Here is a 26310-nt window from a genome sequence, read left to right as displayed (position 1 = left end):
AGTTCACCAGGAGCCCTAATCCCACGGGACCAAAATACGAATACAGTGTTGCCTTCAGCTTTACCGTTTAAGTAAGGGTGTACAGGCTGATCCAGTGCGGGCCAGTTTGTAAAGCGTAATAGACGGTGCAATGGAGTGGCAGCTTTTCTCGGCTGCTGTTCAAGTATTGCAGATTTTGCATGTAGAAATTGGCTTGTCCTATCAATGTGTCATACGCTCTCTGGACTTGCCAAGCTTAGAGATTGCTATCCAGCTGCCAACAGTATAGTATGGATTCTGAACTGTCCTTTTCTTGCCCATTCGTTGATTTTAGCATTTGAAGGACTCTGAGGAAGCTCCATGTATACACCTTCAGCTGTACGGTGCAGTGTTGCCCCTAATTTACAAATGGTCTGCAGACCCAGCAGGGGAAGTGGGGCTGTTCTAGATATAATGAAGGTGTTGGTTAAAAGCTTATCCTCCATTCTGTTTTTCTCCTTTCCTGCCTATTTTTGGGTGTATTTATGTTTTTTGAATCCTCTCTAGTACTGCTAACACTTCCCTCAGCTTCAGTTCCTCTTTCCTGAGACTCTTCTCTCGTTACAGTGATGTCTGCTCCCCTGGGGGAGTCGGATGCCTGAACTTCTGGCATGGAGGGGTTGTAAGGAGTGGGTGCGGGTTGTCCCAAGGCAGTCGTCGTCATTATTAAATCGTCTTTTTCATTATTGGGTGCCAGTGGCCGGTATGGGGAGCTGTGGATAAAGTCCTGTGGCAGGTTTCATTTCAACCCCAGCCTTCTCTGTTTCAGGCTGCTTAATCTCCTTTTCCTTTGGAGGTTAGTGTCTTTTAGCCACCTCCTTGCATCATTTGAAACGCCTTTACACGCAGTCGCACTGTGTACACAATGAGTGCTCGCTCACTGGTGTGTTTCCTCTGTCTTTCCACAGGTCTCTGAGTTTGGTCGCGGAATAAATTGGTAGCTACCTTGGTACTCCCACAAGTACCCCCTGCCGTCCCCCTTTCAGCTAGGAGACCGATTATCCTCCCCAGCCTGGAAGGCACCTTTCTGTCTTGCTTCTCCTTTTCTGCTTGGGTTCTTTTTTTTTTCTGGATCCTCCTCTCTAGTCTCCCCCTTTCAGCTAGGAGACTAGATTGAGGATCCCATCCTCGTCACCAAACTATTGTGGGTGGGGGGGAAGTCTCGGGAGCAGCAGACAGAATAGATCGGGCCGACTCAGAGGATTGTTTCAGACTAAAGGGTTTTATTACATGATATCATGGAGAGCCCAGATACGTAAGTGCTGAGACTCTGCTGAACAATGGATTACACTCTTATTTGTACCCCAGGCATATGTGACAAGAAGCAGTTGTATCTGAAAAAGAAGGGAACTTCAACTACAACTCGTTAGAATAGCGAAGTTGTACATGTCCTTGAGTGGTTGTACATTTTAAGTGTTAGTTCTCAGGACAGTATACCAGGCTTTCCCATCCCGTCTAAAAAGCACATTTCAGTGACACGGTGTACATTAGTTGCAGACAAGTGATTAGAGACTTTGAATTCACATATTAGAAGGTCATTAACCCCTTAACATTTGTCACAATGTCTTACTATTTTTCTTCCACAACACTCATGCAGAATCCCATGCAAATATTCCCCGGAAGTTTGCCATGTTCCTGCCATGCACTTCCCTGAGAACATCTGCTCCCAATTTGTGTTCCCAGGTTCCCTGCCTAATAGCATCACACTGTCCCCTATTCCAATTAAATGTTTCCCCAAACTGTCTGGTCCTACCCCTCTCCAGTGCTATGGTGAAGGAGATACAGTTGTGATCACTACCTCCAAAATGCTCTCCTACCGAGAGAGCTGACACGTGACTAGGTTCATTTCCCCAATACCAGATCAAGTGCAGCCTCTCCTCTAGTTGGCTTATCTACATATTGTGTCAGGAAACCTTCCTGAACACACCAAATAAACTCCACCCCATCTAAGCCCTTGCTCTAAGGAGATGCCAGTCAATATTAGGAAAGTTTTAATCACTCATCACAACAACCCTATTATTACACCAATCCAGAATCTACCTCGCTCTCTGCTCCTCAATGTCTGTTAATATTGGGCGGCCTATTTTTAAAAAAAATACCCAGTAGAGTTATTGCCCCCTTCCTGTCTCTGACTTCCACCCACACTGACTCAGTAGGCAGTCCCTCCATGACTTCTTCCTTTACTGCAGCTGTGATACTATCCCTGATTAGCAATGCCACTCCCCCACCTCTTTACGTCCCTCTCTGTCCTTTTTGAAACATCTAAAGCCTGGCATACTCAGCAGCCATTCCTGCCCCTGAGCCATCCAAGTCTCTGTAATGACCACAACGTCATAGTTCCATATAGTGGTCCGTGTTCTAAGTTCACCGACCTCACTTATGATACTCCTTGCATTAAAATAGAAGCTGAGTGCTTCTTTGCTCCATCATCTGCCGATCCCTCCTCATAAAGTCTCTACGTTGTCACTATTTGTGCACCAACCGCTCCATCCTTTGCCTCTTCACTTTGGTTCCCACCCACCTGCAAATCTAGTCTAAACCCTCCTCAAAAGCATTTGCAAACCTCCCTTGCAAGATATTGGTTCCCCTCCAGTTCAGGTGCTACCCATCCCACTTGTACAGGTCACCCCCCCCCCCAGGAAAGGTTCCAATGATCCAAGAACCTGAAATCCTGCCCCCTGGACCATCTCCTCAGCCACTCATTCAGCTGTGCTACCTTCCTGTATTGATCTTCACTAGCTTGTGGTAGTGGGAGTAATCTGGCGATTACTGCCTTGGAGGTCCTGCTCTTCAGCCTCCTTTCTAACTTCCTAAGCTTGCTGTGCAGGACTTCTACCCTTCTCCTGTCCATGTCATTGGTACCAACATGTATCATGACCTCTGGCTGCTTACCCTCCCCTTCAAGAATATTCTGCAACTGCTCAGAGACCTCCTGGACGCTAACATCTGGGAGACAACACACTATCTTGACTTCCCTTTTGCTACTGCAGAATCTCCTATCTGTTCCCCTAACTATTGAGTTCCCTATGACTGTTGCTCTATCTGACTTCAGCCTACCCTTCTGAGGCTTAACTGACCACAGTGCTATTGGTCTGGCTGCTGCTGCCACCTTGCCCAGATAGGTCATCCCCTGTTGCTGAGGGGAATGGTCACAGGGAGCTCTGCACTAACTTCTTTCTTCCTTTAACCCTTCTCAGTATTCACCCATCTGCTCCAAGGTATTGTCTATCGATTGTTTTGCCTCCCAGATGATCATTAGTTCAACCAGCTCCAGTGCCAGTTTTCAGGAGCTTGAGTTGGCTGCATTTCTGCAGGTGCAGTCATCAGGGAGACTGTCAGGTTCCACAGCCATATCTGCCATCCTGCCTGCACTGTACAATGGGCAACCAAGACCAAATCTTCTAACTTGTCTCTTTGGCCTCGGCCTCTTCTCAGCGAAGCCTCATGAGTCAAAGCCTGACGTGCCTATTCTCCCCCAGAGTGATTGGAAATTGGCCTAAGTAAGGGATTGGGAGTAGGAGCCAGATTGGAGAGGTGAGATGTGGTTGCAGTGTGCTTGAATGGGAACAAGCATGTTAGAGAGGATAATGACCATTTGAACAGGAGGGGCTTGTGGGGTGTAGGTAGACAAGTGAACTGCACTGCTTTAGAAGATCTTATTTAATGTTGGGCAATAGGACATTGTCTAAAACCCATAAACTACACTTTAGAAACTGGTCAGTTGGTTGTTATCTGAGATCTAACACCATACAAGCTGTTTCATGGCACAGTGCTGGAAATGTTTTGGAGTAATACATTGTTTATGCCTTCTAGTTCAAGGATCCTTTGGCCCAATGGCTAGAGATGTAGATAGTCTGGCATTGTGTATGAAAGCCTTGTTGTCTGAAGACATGTTCAATTTGGATGCCTCAGTGCCACCTCTCCCCTTCAATGATGAGGTAAGTAGGATGTAATAATATTTGTACTATGTGCAGTATATTTGAAAGCTTCTGCATCCTCGTTATAAAATGTTTAGTTTGAGAAGTACCAATTATGTAAAGTTCTATGCTGTTATGCTATAACGCCAAAATTTGATACATGGTAGATTTTACACATTCGAGGTCCCGTCGGAACTTTATGCATGGGTATATTTATATACCTTAGACCAGTTTTTTCCAATAACTTTTTAAAAAAAGTATTTAATCTCATGATGTCAGTGACAGCCAGACCAGCTCCTTTCTTCTGTAATTGCCAATGAACTCAATAGTAAACTTTCTTTCCCAATAAATGATAGAAAAATAGGCCGATGTCAGAATGCTGTCCTTCAGGAGAAATCTGGCCTGTCAAATCTGTGGAATTCTTTGAGGAAATGACTGTCAAGATGGACAAAAGGGAGTCAGTGGATGCCATTTACCTGGTCTTTCAAAACTCCATTACAAGGTGCTGCATATGAGGCTTTTAAACAAGCGCTCAAGGTTATCACAGGAAAGATACTAGCATGGATAGAAAATTGTCTAACTGGCTCTAGGCAAAGAATAAAGGGAGATATATCTGGTTGGTTGCCAGTGACTAGTGGTGTTCTGCAGGGGTCGATGCTGGGATCACTTTTCACGTCAAACATACAGTGCAAAAGTCTTGGGCACATCTTGTATAACTTGGGTGCCTAAGACTTTTGTAAGCTAAGACCCTAACGACTAGACTTCTGCACAGCACTGTATTTTACCAAATAACACTTAATATTACTGAGCTAATACAAAGCTAAGTTCTTTTCTTTCTGTTTCGCAATCACCTTCCTTCCTATTTTAACCAATACACAGTACTGTGCAAAATTCTTAGGCGCCCTAGCTCTATATATGCGCCCAAGACTTTTGCACAGTATTGTATGTCAATGATTTAGATGATGGAATCCTCATGATATCCTCATTTGCAGACCCCAGTCAGTTCAGATTAGCAACATCTCCTCCACAATCTTCATCAGCCCAAGTGCACCACAAGGCTGGGTGTTTAGCCCCCTTCTCTACTCACTTTACACTTATGACTGTGTGGCTAAGCACAACTCCAATGCAATATTTAAATTTGCTGATGACAGTACTGTCGCTGGCTAAATCAGTGGTGCAGATGAATCAGCATATAGGAAAAAGATTGAAAATCTGGCTGAGTGGTGTCACAACAATAACCTCTCATTCAATGTCAGCAAGTCCAAGGAGCTGATTATTGACTTGAGGAGGAAACTGGAAATCCATGAGTCATTCCTCCTTGGAAGATCAGGGATGGAGAGGGTCAACAGCTTTAAATTCCTCAGTGTTAACGTGTCAGAGGATCTGTCCTGAGTCCTGTACATTAGTGCCATTATGAAGAAAGCATGGCATGCTTCTACTTTCTTAGAAGTTTGTGAATATTTGGCCTGGTGCCTAAATCTTTGACTAACTTCTATAGATGTGTATTGGAGAATATATTCACTGGTTGCATCACGGCTTGGTGTAAAAGCACCAATATCCTTGAATACAAAAGCCAACAAAAAGTGGTGGACATGGCCCAGTCCATCATGTGTAAATCTCTCCCCGCCAGTCAGCATGTCTACATGGAGCATTGTTGCAGGAAAGCAGCATCCATCATCAAGGACCTGCTTCACCCAGATCATGCACTCTTAAGACCAAAAGGCATAGGAGCAGAATTAGGCCACTCTGTCCATTGAGTCTGTTCCATCATTCTATCATGGCTGATCCTGAATCCCACTCAATCCCATATACCTGCCTTCTCACCATATCCTTTGATGCCCTGATCAATCATGAAATGATCAACTTCCACCTTAATAAATGCACGGACTTGGCCTCCACCGCAGTCTGTGGCAGAGCATTCCAAATTTACTGCTCTTTTGCTTAAAAAAAATTAATCCTTTCCTCTGTTCTAAAGGGATGCCCCTCAATTTTCAGGCTGTGCCCTCCAGTTCTGGATACCCTCACCATAGGAAACAACCTCTCCTCACTGCTGCATGAGGAAGAAGGTACAGGAGCCACACCACCAGGTTCAGGAACGGTTATTACCCCTCAGCCATCAGTCTCTTGAACCAGAGGAGATAAGTTCACTTGCTCCATCATTGAACTGTTCTCACAGCCTATGGACTTACTTTTAAGGACTCTTCATCTCGTGTTTGTTTTGGTATTTATTATTGTTATTTTTATTCTTTTTGTAACTGCATAACTTGTTGTCTTTTGCATATTCATCATTTGTTGGACCTGTTGGATGTGGTTGTAGTCAGGCTGTACTTGGAGTAGTGTCAACAGTTTTGGGCGTCACACCTAAGAAAGGATGTGTTGTCAGTGGAGAGAGTCCAAAGGAAGTTCACGATGATTATTCCTGGAATGAAGAGGTTAACATATGAGGAGCATTTGATAGCTTTGGGCCTGTACTCATTGGAATTTAGAAGAATGCGGGAGAATGTTGAAAGGAGTAGATAGGGTGAATGTGGAGATGATGTTTCCTATGGTGGGGGTATCCAGAATTAGAATGAACAGCCTCAAAATTGAGGGGTGACGTTTTAGAATAGAGGTAAGGAGGATTTTTTTTTATATATAACTAGAGAGTAGCGAATCTGTGGAATGCCACAGACTGAGGTGGAGACAGTTTGTGTGTATATTTAAAGCGGAAATTGATAGTTTTCTGATCAGTCAGGGCATCAAAGGATATGGCGAGAAGGCAGGTGTATGGGGTTGAGTGGGATCTGGGATCAGCCAAGATGGAATAGTGGGGCAGACTCGGGCTGAATGGTCTCATTCTACTCCTCTGTCTCATGGTCTTATGGTCTAAAATGAATCTCTGGGTAGTATATGGTGACTTGTATGTACTTGGATAATAAATTTACTTTGAACTTGGAATCAATGGCTTTGTAGCCAAGTTTGCAGACGATATAAAGACGGGTGGAAGGGCAAGTAATGCTGAGGAAGCGGAGTCTGCGGAAGGACTTAGATCAGGGAAATGGGTAAGGAAGTTGCAGATGGAACATAGTGTAGGAAAGTGTATGATCATGCACTTCTGTAAAAAGAATAAAGGTGTAGACTTTTTACTAAACGTGGAGAAAATTCATAAAACAAAGGTGCAAAGGGATTTGTCAGTCCTTGTGCAGGATTCCCCCGAGGACGAGTCAGTGGTAAAGAAGGCATATGCAAAGTTAGTATTCATTTTGAGTGGACTAGAATATAAGAGTAAGGACGTAATGCTGAGGTTTTGTAAGGCATTGGTCAGCACCTTTGTGCACTGTGAGCACCTTTGGGTCCCTTATCAAAGGAGGGATGTGCTCTCACTGAAGTCCAGAGGAGATTCATGAGAATGATCCTGGGAATGAAAAGGTTAATGGTATCAGGAATGTTTGATGGCTTGGGTCTGTACTCACTACAGTTTCGAAGAATGAATGGGGCAGTTCCCTGAAACCTGCAGAATATTGAAAGGCCAAGGTAGAGTGGACGTGGTGAGGGTGTTTCCTATAATGTGGGACTCCAAGGCCAGAGGACACAGTCTCAGAATAGAAGAACATCCCTTTAGAACTGAGATGAGAGGGAATTTCTTTAGCCAGAGGGTGGAGAGTCTGTGAAATTCATTGCCACAGACAGTTGTGGAGGCAAGACAATGGGTATATTTGTGATGTGATGCTGAGGCCTCACCTTGAGTATTGTGAAAAGTTTTGGACCCCTTCTCTTAGAAAGGATGTGCTGGTATTGGAGAGGGTCAGAGGAGGTTCACAAGGATGATTCCAGGACTGAAAGGATTATCATACGAGGAATGTTTGGTGGCTCTGGGTCTCTACTTGCTGGAATTCAAAAGGATGAGGTGGGGATCTCACTGAAACCTTTTGAATATTGAAAGGCCTAGACAGAATAGATGTGGAAAGGATGCTTCCCATGGTGGGAGAGTTGAGGACACGACTTGGGATAGAGGGGCGCCCTTTCAAAACAGAGATGTGGAGAAATTTCTTTAGTCAAAAGGTGGTCAATTTGTGGAATTCGTTGCCATATGCAGCTGTGGAAGCCAGGACATTGGGTGTATTTAAAGCAGAGATTGATAGGTTCTTGACTGGACAGGGCATCAAAAGTTTTATGGGGAGAAGGCTGGGTACTGGGGTTGAGTTTTTTTTTAAAAGATCAACCATGATTGAATGGCGGAGCAGACTCGATGGGCCAGGTGGCCTAATTCTGCTCCTTTGTCTTATGGTCTTGTATTTACTGTAAATTGGGGGTTGATGGGTTCTAAATTAGTAAGTACATCAAAGATTGTGGGCAGAAGGCAAGAAAATGGGATTGAGGGGGTTACTAAATCAGCCATCATGGAATGGCGGAGAAGACCCAACGAGCCAAATGATGTATTTCTTTTCCTATGTCTTACGGTCTTGTATTCTAATCTGGTAGTTTCATAGACACGGTTACATTACTGGCTTTCTAATTGAATATACAAGTAGTTAATTGCTTGAAGTAAAATTTCTTAGCTGGTATGACTGCGTACAAGCTCACTAGGCTGGATTCTGTCTGGATACCAATCCAGTAAAGTAACTCCCTATCCCACTCCGATCCATTATCTACATAATTTGTTTAGTTTCATAGGTCGAAAGCTTTACTGAATTACTGATGTGTTTTCAGTATAAGATTATGATTGCATTTTCCTTTAAAACAACACTGACATTTTCTTCAATTGTAGAATCTTATTTTAGTGTTTCTAACATCGTTTCCATTTCACCCCCGTGCATCCAATGGATGCACTTGCTAAATGGAGCCAAGTTAAAGGTCATTTAGTGTTGTCATTAGTTACAATTAAAAAGGGCTGGTTTGAAGCACAGCTAGATGCCTTCCAATTACTCTTCCAATATGTGCTTGAAATACAGTCAGCGTATATTTGTGGTCTTCTGCTGCAGCCCATCCACTTCAATGTGTGACATGTTGCGTGCTTGGAGATTTTCTCTGCATGTCACGTTGTAACTCGTGGTATGAGTTACAGTTGTCTTCCTGTCAATTTGAACCAGTCTGGCCAATCTCCTCTGACCTCTCTTCGACCACAGAACTGCCACTCACTGGGTGTTGATTTTTTTTTTGTTACTGTTCTCTAAACTCCAGACATTGCTGTGTGTGAAAAATCCCAGGAGATCAGTAGTTTCTGAGATGATCAAACCACCCTGTCTGGCACCAACAGTCACTCCATGGTCAAAGTCGTTTCGATCACTTTTCTTCCTCATTCTGATGTTTGGTCCGAACAACAACTGAACCTCTTGACCATGCCAGCATGCTTTTATCCACTGAGTTGATTGGCTGATTGGATATTTGCATTAATGGTCATGTGTACCTAATGAAGTGGTCACTGAGTGTATATTGCAAATATGTTGAAACAGTGTCAGTGGAAACTAAAGTCACAGAGCAGACTTTTTTTTATGATAAAATTATATAACAACTCAAAAGCACACCAACCTTAATAACGATGAGGATGATGGTGGGAAAAGTGTGGCAAGAGAGATTTTCATTACATTCATTCAGTTGGATTTCAGAGCTGAAAGGCACTTTTAATCTATTTTGATTAATTGAGCTTCATTTTGATAAAGTTATTGATCTGAATTGTTAGACCATAAGACATATGAGCAGAATTAGGCCCTTCAGCCCACTGAGTTTGCTCCGCCATTCCATCATGGCTGATCCAGATCCTACTGAACCGCATACACCTTCCTTCTTGCCATATCCTTTGATGTCCTAACTCTCCAGCAACACACACAAAATGCTGGAAGAACTCAGCAGGTCAGGCAACATCCATGAAAATGAATAAACAGCCTTTCTATCAGGGCAAGACCCTTCATCAAGACTGGAAAGGAAGAGTGAGGAAGTCAGAATAAAAAGTTGGAGCAGAAAGAGGGCTATGGGTGGGAAAGGTAAAGGACTGGAAAAGAAGGAATCAGAGAGGAGAGGATAGTGCATCATGGAAGAGAGGGAAGAAAGTAGGGGTCTAGGCAGAGGTGATAGGCAGATGAGAGGAAGAAGTAAGAGGCTAGAGTGCAGAATAAAAGGAAGGGGGTGGGGAAAAGGAAAAAGAGATTTTTAAAAAATTATTGGAAATAGAAATCAATGTTCATGTCATTTGGTTAGATGACATCTAGACAGAATGAGGTGTTGCTCTTCCAACCTAAGAGTGCCTTCATTGTGATGGAAGAGGAAGCCATGTACTGATGTATGGGAATGGGGATAGGAATTAAAATGGTTGGCCACCAGGAATTTCTGGATTTGGTAGTTGGAGCAAATGTGTTTGAGGAAGCAGTCCCCAGTTTGTGTTGGGTCTTTCTAGTGTAGGTAAGGCCACATCAGGAACACCAGATAGCATAGACCCCAACAGATTTGTAGAAGAAGTGTTGCCTCACCTGGAAAGACTGTTTGGGACCCTGAAAGGGCATAGGGGAGGAAGTGGATGGGCAGGTGTAGCATTCCTCTTGCTTGCAGGGTTAAGTGTCAGAAGGGATATTTGTAGGGAGGGACAAATGTCCCTTCTCCCTCTACCAATAACTTGTTGAGCAATTATTGCACTTTACTTTTATGTCAGATTTACTGCTTTTTATATTCTCACTGACCATCAAAGCTATGCTGGCAGTTTATAATCAATTTGATAAACTACCAAAAGTCAAACATTTTGGAAATTAGATATTTCTAAGTGTAATTAAAATGGGTGTCTTTTGGGCTCCCTAGATGTGTTTGCAGTAAAGTTCTACAGAAGTGGTTTGCCATTGCCTTCTTCTGGGCAGTGTCTTGACAAGATGGGTGACCCCAGCTGTTATCAATACTCTAGAGAGATTGTCTGCCTGGTATCAGTGGTGATACCCTGATCAAGGGGCTAAGCAGGTGCTGGCTAGCGGAGGGATGGAGCGTCTCACACCTCCTTTGGTAGAGACTTATCTCCAGCCTGCTACTCTGGGCCAGGAGAGATTAGTAATTACATCACTTGGCAGAGGAAAGATTTGTGAGAAAACACTTAATTTTATTCACTTTTTGCCTCTGTTTGCACTGATGCTTGTTTAGACTTACGTATAGCAAGTTTAAATTACCGTATTGAACTGTTTTCAGACACCTACCATCAAGTTTGGGTACTTTATGGAAAAGGCTCACTTAACTATGAAGATGTGTTACTCAGCCAGTCATTAACAACAACTGGGGCATTACTTAGTCGCATTGAAAATCACTTTAACTAAATCAGACAAGACTGGAGGGTGGCTAGTATTGCCCCAGTATAAGGGGAAAAGCTGGTAGTTGCTGACATCTCCCGTTTGTGATGCCAGATGGATAGGCAAGATTGACGCACAATTGGCGATGTACTGATGTGCCACTAACTGCAGTAAGGTGCAGCCATGTAATTATGCAGTGTTAATTCAATTGTCAGCTGTTTGGTTTGTATTAGAAATTAGCAGATGTGGGCAAGTTACTATAATCGATTCTTGTGTCAAATATTAAATATCGAATATTAACTGCCCAATAATAAAATCTCAGGTTTGGCAAAGCTAAACCACCCTCCTTCTTGGGCTTCTGTAAATATTTTTTACTTAATCTAGGATTTTTATTCTGCCACACATATGAGGATATTTTGGAGTCAATAATATCAAGAAAAGATTTAGGAATAAAAATTGGTAATGCTTGGAATAAATATAAAAATTTGGGTAATACTATCATCTTAATAGCATTAATCCGACCAACCAATGACAAAGATAATGGGGACCACCTGGTGACAAGTTGCTTGATTTGGTCAATTAAAGGTAAAAAATTAACTTTAAATAAATCCTTATGTTTCTTGGTAATTTTATGGGTAAAATTGGAATGTAAATCTGTGCAAGACTTCTCATTGTTTTCTATTTTAGGATCTTTGCTTCCTTTTGCTTTATCTAAATTGAATAAACAAATAACCAATCCTATAGTTAAACATACATTACGAATATGGTTTCAATTTCGTAAATTCTTTGGCTTGAATAAGTTTATCTTATCAAGTCCTATTATATCTAACTTTTTGTCAGCCCTCTTTTATGGATCATGCCTTTGTATTATGGAAAACAAAAGGTATAACATGTTTTCGTGATTTTCTTTTAGACAGTAGTTTTATGTCCTTTGAATAGCTTTATAATAAATATAATTTGCCTAAAACTCATTTTTTTTGATACTTGCAAGTTAGAAATTTCTTGAATAACATGTTACAGTTTTTTCTGAAATTATGTCCAATGGACATTACAGAAAATTTTTTAGCTCTAAATCCTTGCCAGAAGGGTTTAGTAGCCATCATTTATAACATGATCATGAAAATACAGCCAGAAGTACCAGAAAAAATTAAGAAGGAATGGGAAAAAGAACTTCATTGTCTTATATCCACTGAGCAGTGGGAGAAAATTTTACAATTAGTCAATTCCTCTTCTATTTGTGCTAAACATGCCTTAATACAATTTAAGGTTGTACATGGGGCTCATATGTTTAAGGATAAACTTGCTCGATTTTATTCTTATGTTAATCCCACCTGTGACAGATGTCATTCTGAAGTTGCTTCATTGACCCACATGTTTTGGTCTTGCCCCTGCTTGCAAAATTATTGGAAAGATATTTTTGGTACTATTTCAACAGTTCTGAATATCAAATTGCAACCGCATCCTATTACTTCAATTTTTGGTTTACCGATGGTGGATAATAGTTGTTTATCCCCCTCAGCTCGGCGGATGATTGCATTTGTTACATTAATGGCTAGAAGATCCATTCTATTGAATTGGAAAGAAATTAATCCTCCAACTATATTTCAGTGGTTTTCTCAAACTATTTCTTATTTGAGTTTAGAAAAAATTAGAAGAGTTGTTTTTGACCAATTAAATTTGAAGAAACTTGGAGACCATTTATTCAACATTTTCGTATGAGCTAAACTGACTTTTCTTAAACCTTACTTTTATTATCCTTAATTATTTGGATGGAGGTACAGAGTTATTGTCACTACTGTGTATATTTGATATAATGCAATGGCCCATGTTGGTTAGGTTTTTTTGGAGGTTTTTTTCTTATTTACTCCTTTTGTTGTAATCACTATGAGTTTGGGAGATTATTATAAATGGATTATTATCTATTTGTATTTATACTTTAACCTATTAATTACATATTCTCAAACTCTATCTATGTTTCTTTTATGTTTAAAATTAATAAAAAGAAAAATTAGCAGATGTAGTCTGTGGGTTGTTAACTGAAGAGGTGAGCTCAGCATAAGACATGGCTGAAAGCTAACAAACAATTTTGTACATTATTAAATTGTGGCAAAAGTTAATTAAAGTATATCCATTGATTTGAAAGCAGCCTGCTTGCTGTTTCCTCATTAGTTTCTATCCTTGCCTTCCTTGCAATTCACTTTTCTCGACTCCTTTCTTTAGTTATATTGTAATGGGATGCCAAAAGCCGGTCTAGCTTGTGGTTACTCTGCTCAGTGGGTAGATTACATTCCTGCCCTGTATGAACTGTTCATTTTCCTTCAGGTGTATTCCAGCTCTAAGCCGCTGAGAATAGGTTATTACGAGAGTGATGGATTCTGGATCCCCTTGGCCTGCATGAAGCGAGCTGTTATGGAAACCAAGCAGCTGTTGGAGGCGGCTGGCCACACGGTAGGTTTGCATCCTTATGATTGAGAAATCGCCAGTAGTATTTGGGAATTGAGGCTCAAAAGTTGCTTTACTAGTTTATAACTTAACAAATCTATGATAATTCAGTGGGATCTGAATTTTGTTTTGGTTCATGAAAGAAATTTGCCATTAGTACCTATTTGATCCTGACTTCAAGGGGAATGGTCCCAGGTTTGAATCCGTCCGGCTCCTTGCACACTTTCCATCTGTGCTGGATTGAGCATCGAGCCAGCAACTCTGCCTCATAAAACAACAGGCTAAAGACAGAGTAATGTTACCGCCTGATGTGCGACAAGGTGCAGAGAGGTTTAGCAGCAATCTTTTTGAGTGAAGGGGTTTGGTGAAATTCTGCTTAATCCTTCCAAGCAGTCAGTCTCGTATCTTTAAGTGTTTTGGATTTTTTTTGTTTTTTTTATACAAGTTGTACATTTGTACTATTGGTAACATTCTGTCTGGAAAGGACAAAGATTAGTTGCAAAGAAAGCATAATTCCTTCATGTCTGACTGTTGAGTTGGAAATTCAGGGTTTATTTAAGAACCGCCATCTAGCTCAATTAAAAGATTCCTTTTATTGTACACTGTCAAGACTACATCCTTGCAGTTTACATGAAAATGAGTCTACTTAATACATTTATTTCTCTAATAATGAAGTTACTTCCTAAGATATGACCATGTGGAACTAGTTTCAAGAAGTCTCAGTCATCAGATTTTAACAATAGTATTAAATAATTTTGGTTGGTAAGGGGATTTGCATTAACTCTCCAAAAGATTAGATTATTATTCAAGATGTGTTAACTAAACCTGTTTTTTTTCCCCCAGCTGGTTCCTTTCACACCTTTGAAAATACCATATGCATTTAAAGAGCTTGTATTAAAGGGTGTTGGGGCAGATCGTGGCACTATTATCCTGGAAAATCTGTAAGTCTCTTTGACAGAGGGATTGCAGAGATCTGATTATGTTCTTCTCTGTTATATGCTGAGAGTTTAACCTTCTTGCAGTTATACAAATTTTAAGGAATTCGATTTTGCTGCTCAACATGAATGTATTTGCACATTAACCCATTCCAAGTAGCTATGAATTCACGGACCCCAGTAACTTTAATCAATGTCTGTCATCTGTCATAAAGACAATCAAATAAGGTGTCACCTTTTTGGCATTATCTTGCAAGTCGGTATGGTACCCTAGCATGTAAAATGAAAGTATAAAGTTATACAATTAGGGTTTGAAATGTACTGCTGTGCCTTGTTGCTTTAACTAAATCGCTACTGTGAGAGTACTTCACCAGAGAATCACAAACTTCAAGAAGGTTGCTCACCATCTCCACCTTGAGGGACATTTGGAATGAGCAAGAAATGTTGGCCTTGCCAATAAAGCACAATTCCTGAAAGATATCCTGGACTAATCATGATATCGTATTATCTTGACCAGGATCATTGAACTCCAAATAGTCCAGTTTTGGATTCCAACTCCATAAGAGAAGGAAAATGAGTAAATCAAATATGATGATAACATTGAACTTGTATTTTAAAATGCCTTTGGTAAGAGTTTCATTTGCTGGTATGTATAGACCAAAAATAAAGGAAAGTGGTTGCATGAATGGATAGATGGAAGGGAAAAAAAGCAAAAGATGAGTGTAGGATGTTTGCTGAGTAAGATGGATGTGAGAATATATGCATCTTAGAACCAGTCGTATTTAAGACATATAGGCCATCGCTGAGTTCTGAATAGGTTCTGATCTATCAGAAGTACTTGCCGATTTTACTCGTGTTAGAATATACACAAAATCACTCATTTTGGTAATGACATCTCCACAGTATTGTAATGAGTGATGCTGATGAGGCCAATTAATGCAAACATTTATTCTTTGTCTTCCCCTAAATATTTGCTGTGGTTCTGAGTCGGGATGTCCCACCCACAATTACAGGCTTTGACAGTAAGCGCTTAAACCGCATTTTGATCCCTTGTGCAAATATGCAGATAATCGAAGTGCCATTTCTAATGGACAAGGTCAGAAAAAGAGAAAGCAAATTTATATTTTTGAACCTAAATTCATAAAAAAATATGAAGTTAATGATATTTCCATGACCATGGGCCATTTTAGACAGCAAAGGTTCATTTTATTGTGCATTCACAGTACAACTCTATCAATTTGTCTATTCCAGATAGCCATTAAATACAGAAAGACCATGGGTTCTGATGGAAAAAAAAGATATCAATTTCCCCCACCAGCCCAACAGCATGATAAAGAAAAGAAACAAAACTTGCCGATCCCGAAATCCACCTCCCCTTCCCCACAGCAAAAAAAAATACAGTGACGATAACAGTCCCCGACTCCCTCACTCACGGAACATAACAGCCCCAGACTCCCTCACTCTCAGAAGGAACGGTGACAATAACAATCCCTGACTCCCTCTTTCACAGAAAAGAACAGCGACAGTAGCACCAAAACCCCCAGCCCCCCTTTACACACAAAAAAATTAACACATCACTCGCCCATCAATCAGCCACAAGAAAGAAAACACTGGAAAACTGGAGGAAACCAATATAAAGTACAGTCCAATAATCACATAAATCTCAGAATATTGGAAACTTTTTTTTCTGCATACAAGCAGAGCAGCTGAATGGACTGAGTCTGCTGACCTGGGTCCGAATGCTGATCTGGGGTCAAATGTGCCGATCTAGCTGCTGACCACCTCTGTTGCGAGCCATCACTGACTCCCTCTGCATTCACCTCGATTCTTCAAACTTCTTCTCCACTTCGAGATGGAGTCGTTCACAGCCCCGTGGCCCGTCTCTGGTCTTTTCCATGAGTCGGCCTGTGTCCTCACACTTTTTCGGCCCCCCCCCCTCCCATCTCTAAACTTCACGAGGCAATTCTCTGGACACGGCATAGTGGCAGATCCTTCGATCGAGTTCCAAACTGTAGGTCACAGACTCCACCAGTTTTCATAACACAAACAGGACAAAAAGAACAAGCAAAAGGTGTAGACAAAGTGAAATAATTGGAGAAATTTGCTATCTGGAGGATGTCACCTGAGGAATTGTTGTTCACTGGCAACATCTTGACCCCTACAGCACAGTATGGGCCCTTGGTCCATATGTTGTGCCAACAATATAAGCTACTCCGCGATTAAGCTAACCCTTCCCTCCTACACGACCCATACCTCTAACTTTTCTTACATCTATGCACTTATCTAAGAATGTTTTAAGTGTCCCTATTCTATCAGCCTCTAATATCATCCCTGGCAGTAGATTCCAAGCACTTTCCACTTTGAGAAAAATTTAAAAAAACACTGCCCTTGCCATCTTTCCTAAGTTTCCTCTACTTAGCTTAAAGGGATGTCCACTGGTATTAGCCATTGCTGCCCACTCTTTCTACACTACCATCATCACGTTTCATCCTCCTCCACTCCAAAGGGAGAAGCCTGAGCTCTCCCAACCTTCCCTCAACCGTATCTAACTGGACTTTAATACTGATTTTAACATTGACTGATGTTTGGAAGCGGGCAAGGATCATTAATCCAGGATCAAGTTTTTTAAAAAAAAAAGAAAAAAAAATTGAATTTAAATTATTTAAACTACTTTGGATTAAAGCAAATTAAAAGCATGTTGTGAAAAAAGTTTTAGAAATTGAATTTCCCTTGCCTCTTCTCATCTAAGCTATAGGGCCAGGAATCCTTGGTGAAATAAATAGGGTTGTTGCTCCTACACCAGTCCTGGCTAGCCAGAGGAAAGAAGAATCAGATTCTCCAATATTAATGCTAGTAGATGCTTGGTGGATCCAACCCAGTGATGGAAGTGCCAGCATCTGATATTTATAGTGGATCCACTGAATCCAGTATTAACAGGTCAGGCAAAGATCCACATGCACTTCCTTCAACCTTGTCTGTGGCATTTGGACCTCTCTCGGTACGGGCTCCTCTGTCACAGAAACCACTCATGGACTGTTTGGGGTGGGGATGTCTCCTCACTGTCCATAAAGGTCATCTTGAGCTTGCAGATGGAAATTATTTCAGCTGTCGTTTCCACTCCCACACCAACTGATTTGTCCTTGAAGTTCTCTGCTGGCAGGCTGAGGCTCAGTGCCAACTAGGAGAACATTGCTTCCTGTTCTGCCTGCAGCCCAGTGGTATGACGCAAGTTCCATTAACCCACTCCTACTGTTTTATTTTCCTCTCTCTCTTTCTGATCCAACTACATTTTCTCATCCACTCACCCCACCCCCCACCCTTTACCCATCCTTGTGCCAATCAGTTTTGCTCCCCCCCCCCCCCCCAATCCCCAGCCTGGTTCCATCTGCCTATGGCCACCCATTGGTGTCCTGTCCCTTCTCCCAACTGACTTGATATGCCCATCATGCCAGCTTTATCCAATTTTTGCTTATCATTAAAGTGGTTAAGTTCCCAGGTTATTGAGAGAAGCAAAGGATAGGATTGCTGGGGCTTTGACCAATATCTTCATACCCTCACAAGCAAGGTTTGGTGAGTAGCTAATGTTGTTCCATTATTCAAGCAGGGAAATGGATAATTTTGAGAAGTATAGACTGGCTGTTCCTCATTTGTGGTAGGGAAGCAACTGGAGAGGATTCTTAAGGACAGGGTTTGTGAGCATTTGGAAAACCATGGCTAGTTAGAGACAATCAGTGTGGCTTTGTGTAGGGTAAGTTGTGCCTTAGTATTGACTGAGTTTTTCAAAGAGATTATGAAAGTGGTTATTGAAAGTAGAGACATTGATGTTGTCTACATAGATTTTATAAGGCGCTTTTTACAAGGCCCCTCATGGGAAGCTTATCCAGAAGATTAGTATGCACGTGATCTATGGTGAATTGGCCATTTGAATTCAGAGTTGGTTTGCCAATAGAGGACAGTTCTTGCTGGAACTTATTCTGACTGGAGGTTTGTGCCTAGTAGTGTTCTGCAGGGATCATGTAAGTGACCTGGATAAAAATATATATGGGTGAGTTAGTAAGTTTGTAGAGAATACAAAGATTGGTGGTTTTATGGATAGCATAGATGTTTGCCAAATCATACAGTGGAATTGTATTTGGTGGAAAAATAGCAGATGGAATTTAATCTGGCCCAACCTGAAGTATGAGGTCAAATGTAAAGGGACGGTTCACTGTTACACCATTGGGATATGTACATAGTGTAGGCAGAAGGGATTAGTAAAGTTAGACATTTAATTACAAGTTTAATTATTTTGTCACAATGTTGTGGGCTGAAGGGTGTGATCCTGTGCTGTACTGCCCTCCCTGTGTTCTGTAGTGGAAACAATTATTTAGTATGAACTGGAGAATTTTAAATGTTGATAAAGAATATAATTAATCTACTGGTATTTGATGGGTATCAGTTTTCAACAGTAGATGCTTTTACTGCCCACACATAAACAAAAGAGTACAACTAACTTTTATTCTATTTTGCATTCCTAGAAAAGGTGACATCCTTGATCCTAATGTGAAAGATATCTTTTATGTAAACACAATCCCCGGAATATTCATGAAGATCATGTCCTTCCTTCTGAAGCCTTTTGTAAGTTAAAAAGCTACTCAAGTATATTTTAACATTTATTAAAAGGTGTGAAGCAGAATGAAACCATGCTGGTCTGTCATTATTATCTCCTCCTTGTGCCCATTACTTGTGACTGGTTGCTAGTCAGACTGTTGGGTATTAGTTTGTAGTAAGGTTTGTGAGAATAGTTGTTAGTTGGAGTGCTTAATTACTACTTAAACCTTTTTCAGTGATAAATCTTAAAATTTCTTCCTGTTCTAGAGTCCAAGATTGGCAGATATCTTCAGGAGCCTTTGTGGAATAGGGCAAGTAATCTGTATTTGATATTTTTCTCCTGAATTTTAGTAGTGTATGTGGTTTTGAAATTAGTGAAGTCTCAGTGATTAACATTTCCCTGCGGGCTGAAGTTCTGGTTTAGTATTAATTCCCGGGGATGAGCTGTACTGCTCTTGTGGGGGATGGAAAGGAAATCCACGTCTCTGTGGTGAACAAAGAATCAGAAAAGGAATATGGATATGGATGGATATAGGGGTGAAGGGGCATGTTTCTAAGCAAAGACAATCTTGCATATGATTATTCTCATATGTTCTGTAACAGCACAACTGGAGTGGGTGGGACTGTAAAAATGCTAAATGGCTGGATGTTTAATTAGTATGTGTAACTGTTAGATGCAATTTAAAAAAAAAAGGATGAATGGCAGTTTTGGTATTTGGCAGAAGCTACAGTTTGATATCCGTTAAGTGGAATCAGAATTTCTGATATGGAGTTGGGGACCAAAAGTAGAAGTCACCAGCCACGTGAAAAGGGAAGAGGGATTCTTTTTTAATTTACTCCTGGGTCTCTTTTGTGTAGATTCAGAATTTGAAGAACATGCAGTTTTTGGATTGTGTGTCGGGGACTTCTGTGTCTAGTGCTGCAGGCAACCTTTGCTGCCAGATTACTAGTTCTTCTGCCTGAAAGATGCTTTGTGCTTTTTTTTGTAACCTGGCAATCTGGATATTTAATTCATTTAGTTTTTAAAGCTATTGGGTTGTAATGTAGAACATTGTTGATTCCAAATGTTCTATTTGCTTCAATTTAAATTAATTGAAGTTTTGTTTAGATGTTAATACTGCCAGACTACTCCAATATTAAGGTTAATGCAGTTAATCTAAACTGCATATTCTATTCCTCTTGAGGTGGGACCCTCAGCATTTCTGCTTATGTTCTTTCAGATCAATCACTGAACTATGGAAGCACCATGTTGAAATAGAGGTGAGATCTGTTATTCTGTCCTTTGGAAATTGACCAAACTCTGTTCCGTTTTCAGAATTTTTATTTGACCTTTGTTATTGTGGATGGGGTCTTTGATTATGTTAGCAGAGAGAAATTTGGACAGTTTCTGTGATGTGCTGAGCTGTATCCACAACTTTGTGGTCCAGTGTAACAGTTGCCATACCAAAATGGTGGGGTTCAAAGGGGTCATGCTTTCTGTGGATCTAGAGGCACTGGTGATGTTTCTTAGCATCTGTGTGTTTGAACCAAAACAGGCTATTGGGGATGTTCACTCCTAGGAACTGGGCTTTCAGCCCACTTGATTTGAGCACCATTGACCTCAGCAGGAGTGTGGAGTGCACTGGCCCCCTTCCTGAAATCAAATGGCTGCCTCATATAAGCAACGTTCACAAGAAAAACCTAAATAAGATGTATACAAATTTTACAAAAAAAAAAATCGCAACTGAAGCAAAAAAAAGTCTGGTTTAGTGCAGAATGATCAAAGTGGTCATGGTGTTGCTAAACTAGTGATGAACATTGTGCTGGTTGGTTCAGGAGTTGAAGGGAAGTAGCTTTTCTTGAATGTGATAGTGGATCTGAAGCTTCTGTAGCTCATGCTGATGGTAGCTGTGAGAAGATGACATGGCCCAGATGTATTGGGGTGAGTCCGTTGCACTCTGCACCACCTTGTATACCTGTGCATTTAAATTGCTCTACGAGACTGATGCAGCCAGTCAGGATACTTTCTGCAATAAATCTATAGAAGTTTGTTACAGTATCCTGTAAAACTGTACCTTTACATCCTAAGAAAGTAAAAGGTGCTCCCCATCTTTCCCTCCCCTCATGATTGCTTCTATGTTCTTGACCCAGGATAGGTAATCCGAAATGTTAATGTCCAAGAATTCAAAGCTGCTGGCTATTTCCACTGCTGATTTCCACCCCTCCCAGTGTATAATCACATAATCACCCTCCTTCCCCTTCCTGATGTCAACTATCAGCTCTTTAATTGTCCTGACATTGAATGAGAATTGTTTCAGCACCAATCAGAAAACTAAAACTGCTTTGAGAATCCACTTTCTTTCACTAGGATGCCTGTTTGCCAGAGGTGACTTGCCCCTTTTACTTCCAGTGCCCAGTCATAACAATCAGTTTGTGAAACGACATTTGACACCACTGTGCTTGTCGAGATTGTACCAGCTGGTGACCGAATTAATTGGAAGCTTACTAAATTTTATTCAGAAACCAGCCTCCTCTTTCTGGTATGTCCACAGCCTTGCTTTTCTCTGCTTCTTGGTGACTAAGGATGTGCCCTGAAATAGCTACACAGTTCAAATGGTGTGCATTTTTGCACTTTTCCCTGTTATCAGGGTTGAGGATGAGCTTGAATGTATCTGTATATGCAAAGCAAGCTGTCACCAGTGAGAAGACTAAGTCTATGTGCTTTCCTAGGCTTACCGTGAGGAGTATGTCAACTTGTGGAAAAGCAAGAAGCTTGATGTTTTGCTCTGCCCAGCACTAGGTCCTGCCTTTAAGCTTGGATACGCTGGAAAGTTATCAGGTGAGTGAAGTTTTTCTGTAATGCCATGCTCCAGTGTCCTCACCCAGTCCCACCATTGTGGGATATTCTACAGATTCGGATTAGGTTATTGAGTTCAAAAGTCAGGAGGTTATGTTCCAACGTTATAAAACTCTTGATTTACGTCTGGAGTATAGTTCTGGTCACCTCACTATACAGAGGATGTTGAGACTGTGGAGAGGCTCCCCAGGATGCTGCTTGGTTTAGAGGAGATGTGTTATCACAAGAGGCCGGATAAACCTATGTTGTTTTCTCTGGAGCATCGGAGGCTGAGGGGAGATCCGATAGAGGTTTACAAGATTGAGAGGCCTAGATGGAGTGGACAGTTTGAAAGGCCTAATGTTGGAGGATATGCAGTATCAGAAGGTGAGATGGGGGGATGTGAGAGGTTTGGTGTTCACTCAGTGGCGGATGTCTGGAATGTGTGCCTGGTGGGGTGTTGGAAGCAAATACATTAGAAGCTTTTGAATAGGCAAATTGATGTAAGGAGGATGGATGATATAGACATGGTGTAGGGTAGGAGGAATGAGTGGGTGTTTTTTGTCTTTTTAGCTGGTTAGGCTCAACATTGTGTGCTGTATTCTCTTATGTTCTATTGTCATGTATACTGGGACACAGTGAAATTCCCTGCTTACATCAAGCTCTAAGAGTAAACGATATATGTGTAATGACACAGTAACAACGTTGCAGTGCAGAAAGAAATGCTGAAGTGACAAGAACGGGAGTTATTTTAATTTAAGGGTTCAGCATCACTAGGAGGGAAATGAAGGAGGTGAACGGTTCTGACCTGACAGTAGTGAGGAGGAGTCTGTTTTAATCACACATCATACTAGTGATGTAGTTACATTTATGAAGATACAGATATCATACTTTGTTAAAGTTTGTTATTATTATTCTGTTGAATTTAATATCTTCTCTACTTTTTCAATGAGATTGAATTTTGATTATTCAATCCCCGGTTCAGTACTGTCTAAACACTTGTCTCTTGCTCACCTTCTGTTGGCACCTCATTTACCCCCCCCCTCCCCCACAGTGTGTCTCTGCTGTTCTTTCTCATCTTGTCAACAATCTTTTTTTAAACATGCTTTTATTCTTAATCGACCTTTTTAAATCATTTGCTAGTCAGAGAAGAGGTTTGTAATTGAATGAATTAAAAATCGATGATGGGGCACAGGAAACCCGAGGTAGATCCTGCCCACAGTTTCAGAGTGCTAGTTGCTAATCAATGAAGTTGGAACCACAGCTCGCTGAGTGTTAATGATGGTGAGCACATGTGGGTCTGATGGACCAGCCTTTGACAATCATAGTTCTGCTCATCACAGTGATTTTTGAAGACAGAATCACCTTCTCTTGTAAATACTATCCTAAATGCTCTATTTCAGTCGCTTCTGATATTAAGTACTAAGTGTTTGTATAAAAAAAGAAGAAAATGAGATGTGCTATTTTCCTTTTACAGTTGCAAGCAGCTACAAGATGATTTTCAACTTGCTAAATTTCCCAGCTGGAGTGGTGCCAGTTGGTACAGTGACCGAGAAGGATGAAGAGGAGCTGAAGGACTATGTTGGTTACTGCAATGACGTATGGGACAGGACTTTCAAAAAGGTTGGTGCTTCTGACTGAAAATGTGTGAGCCTTGATTCAGAAATCTCTGCATTGAAGGGGTGATCTCAAAACCAATAAGTATGTGAGTATAATGTTGTTTTACCATAGCTTTGATCTAATTCTGATGAGCATGATCTAAGATTAGATTGACGTTTTAACATTGATGGATAATGGAAACTTAAATTTCTCTGGAAAGAAGAGAAAGGGGTGGCTATGATGTCACTCTCTTTTTTGGGGAGCACATATGTCCCAGTCATAAAAGGAAAATTCATTGTATAGCTTTGTTCATCTGGGTTTCAGTAGGTTGGAGTGCTTGAAAGGGCGTATGTAACTGGATATATAACATAATTAATGTTATCTGTTCCTGAACCAATTTGGACAAATGGATGAAATGGGCAAATTTATTTTCTGTTATTGAGAGGCTAGAGAAGAAATTATTCCAATCTGCTTATACATTAAGAGTAAACTGCCTTGCACGTGTGAGAATTAATTGGACCAGTTTAACACTTAACATCTTGAACTTCAAACCCAGCTGTTTACACTAGACCTACTCGTACACAGGTTGTCTCAGTACTCTGCCTCTCATAATCATTCTGTTGGCTATGATTTTTTTTTGTTTATTGCTTTGTTCTACATTCTCAAGTAGTGCAATTGTGTGCCTAAAATGTATTAACAGTGTAACCAATGAAAGCTAATGGCTAATTTTACCCTTTATAATCTCATTTGCATATCACATTTTGTCTTATTTCAGGCGGTGGCAGGTGCTGTTGGCCTTCCGTTAGCTGTGCAGTGTGCAGCTTTACCCTGGCAGGATGAACTTTGCCTACGTTTTATGAAGGAGGTGGAAAGAGTTACCCTGAAGAGAGGCATTTAACTACATCAGACTGGAACATCCTTTTAAATCAATACTATTAACTAGGCCTTCAATGCAAAGGTCGCTTTGCTCAGGAAATGACAACTTTTTTTGGTAACCTGCAGCTTGTATAGGGTATTTGAAATGCATAATAATTTAAAATAAGCATCTAAAATGAAGCATAATCTACAGAAAAGCGTTTGATCTGTGTTCTCCTCGGACATGTTTTCCACAGTAACAGATTTGAAATTTAATCAGATATCCTTGCCTAATGTTGAGGTTTGATATGAAGGGAAAAGTCTTCAATATGTTAAATGGATTTCAGGCAGTGCAATTGTATCAAACATGTTTACTTTTCCAGTTCAACTATTTCCTTCAGTTGACGATGGAAAATGTTCAGTGCTGCATCACTATTGTGATCTAATAATCTGCTATCTAATGGCATCATAGTAATTTACTGACCTAAATCCAAAGGGTTTTGTGCTTAAATCTTAAATCGGGAATGGAAATCCCGTTTTCTCTAATGTTCTTCCACTACTTCATCAACAATATAATCACCAGGCCATTTGCCATGACCAGCAATTTAATTGAACCAAACACACAGATACAGTAGTGACGAAAGTACATCAAGGGCCAAGCATTCTTCAGTAACTCAGTATTTGTCATTTCCCAAGTCAGGAATGTGAGAGAATGATCTTTACTTGTCTGGATGAGTGCAGCTTGATTCCATCCAGTACCCACCCAGCACCTTTAAAAGTCACATATCCCATTGCCTTAGCATTGTGGCTGTCCAGGATACATGGCAGCAGCATTTCCCTGACCTGCAGTAACGACCCTGAACATGGACATCAGTTGTGTGGGAACCAGCTCCCACAGATGCTCTCCAGGTCTCGCATCTTTCTGAAACTGGAAAGTATATTTCCATTTCTTCACAGTCTGAATCCTGTTGCTAGAAATTGTATCTTTGGCATGCCAGCCTGAGAATCAGAGTAATGTCTGCCATTTGTTTTTTAAAGTGGACTTTGTTTACAATGACATTGGATGTAAACACATTTGAGTGATTTGTTGGAAGAATTGGTTATCTGGGTCTGACCTAACTATCCTTCCTCCTCTGTGACTGATATGCAATATGACTGTAATATGCAATACCCATATTATTTAATTACCTGAAGTAAATTAATGTTGACTTTAATCCTGTTGTTTGTTCCACCTGCTTTTGTTTCCAAAAGGTGTGGAGAAACTTCATAATAATGTTTATCTTCATCAAATAAAGCAATCGTCTTTTCCTTTGATTGCTGCCTTCTGTCTCATTCAATCTTTCATCTTCACTCTCCACTTTGGTGATTAAATATATGAAGGCCATAATCTTGGAACTGATGTCTCTGGACCAGGAATTAAAATTATGGATCATTTTCTCTTGCAAATTTTCTTAGAGGGAATGATAGTAACTGACATCACATGTGTGAAGGCTGTGTCTGAGTTCAGCCATTGAGCTAACTAATTTGTGTTTAGTTTCCTGGACCAGTTTCTGCAACAATTGCTTCTCCTCTAAATCTCATTTCCATGGCCTTCATACTTAGTTAATGCTAACTCACATCAACTTGGTATTCCAGGTTATGGGTCTCATAATCTATAGTAACATGCACAGAAAAATAAACATCAAAGCCTAGGTATTGGACCTCACAGTGCACATAAAAGCCTTTTAAGCATGGTTTAATACATTAATATGGCTGTTGAAATCCTGCCCGTTGGAGACTTGCACCAGACATTTGCAAGGGAGATTCTTTTCCGCACAGCCCCTACCCCTACTATCTCAGTATGGTACGCAACGTAAGACAGCATCAGCACGGACAACGCTTCACCTTAGTGACAGAAATTG

The 26310-nt window shown here is 40.8% G+C and overlaps 1 protein-coding gene across 2 annotated transcripts in view; it reads left to right on the top strand.

Moving 5' to 3' along the window:
- Window positions 1–25723, top strand: part of faah (fatty acid amide hydrolase) — a 51193-nt gene extending 25470 nt beyond the window's left edge. For both annotated transcript variants that reach the window (XM_059984054.1, XM_059984055.1), the window contains exons 7-15: window positions 3832–3956; window positions 13496–13621; window positions 14459–14556; window positions 19068–19167; window positions 19408–19451; window positions 20361–20400; window positions 21850–21958; window positions 23433–23578; window positions 24330–25723. In XM_059984054.1, coding sequence (XP_059840037.1) covers window positions 3832–3956; window positions 13496–13621; window positions 14459–14556; window positions 19068–19167; window positions 19408–19451; window positions 20361–20400; window positions 21850–21958; window positions 23433–23578; window positions 24330–24452 — 911 coding nt within the window. In that variant the 3' untranslated portion in view covers window positions 24453–25723. The remainder of the gene's footprint in view (window positions 1–3831; window positions 3957–13495; window positions 13622–14458; window positions 14557–19067; window positions 19168–19407; window positions 19452–20360; window positions 20401–21849; window positions 21959–23432; window positions 23579–24329) is intronic.
- The last annotated feature ends 587 nt before the right edge of the window (window positions 25724–26310 follow it).

This window comes from Hypanus sabinus, chromosome 11, assembly GCF_030144855.1.
Source record: "Hypanus sabinus isolate sHypSab1 chromosome 11, sHypSab1.hap1, whole genome shotgun sequence".
NCBI lineage: Eukaryota > Metazoa > Chordata > Chondrichthyes > Myliobatiformes > Dasyatidae > Hypanus > Hypanus sabinus.
This window is presented reverse-complemented; position numbering and strand designations above follow the sequence as displayed.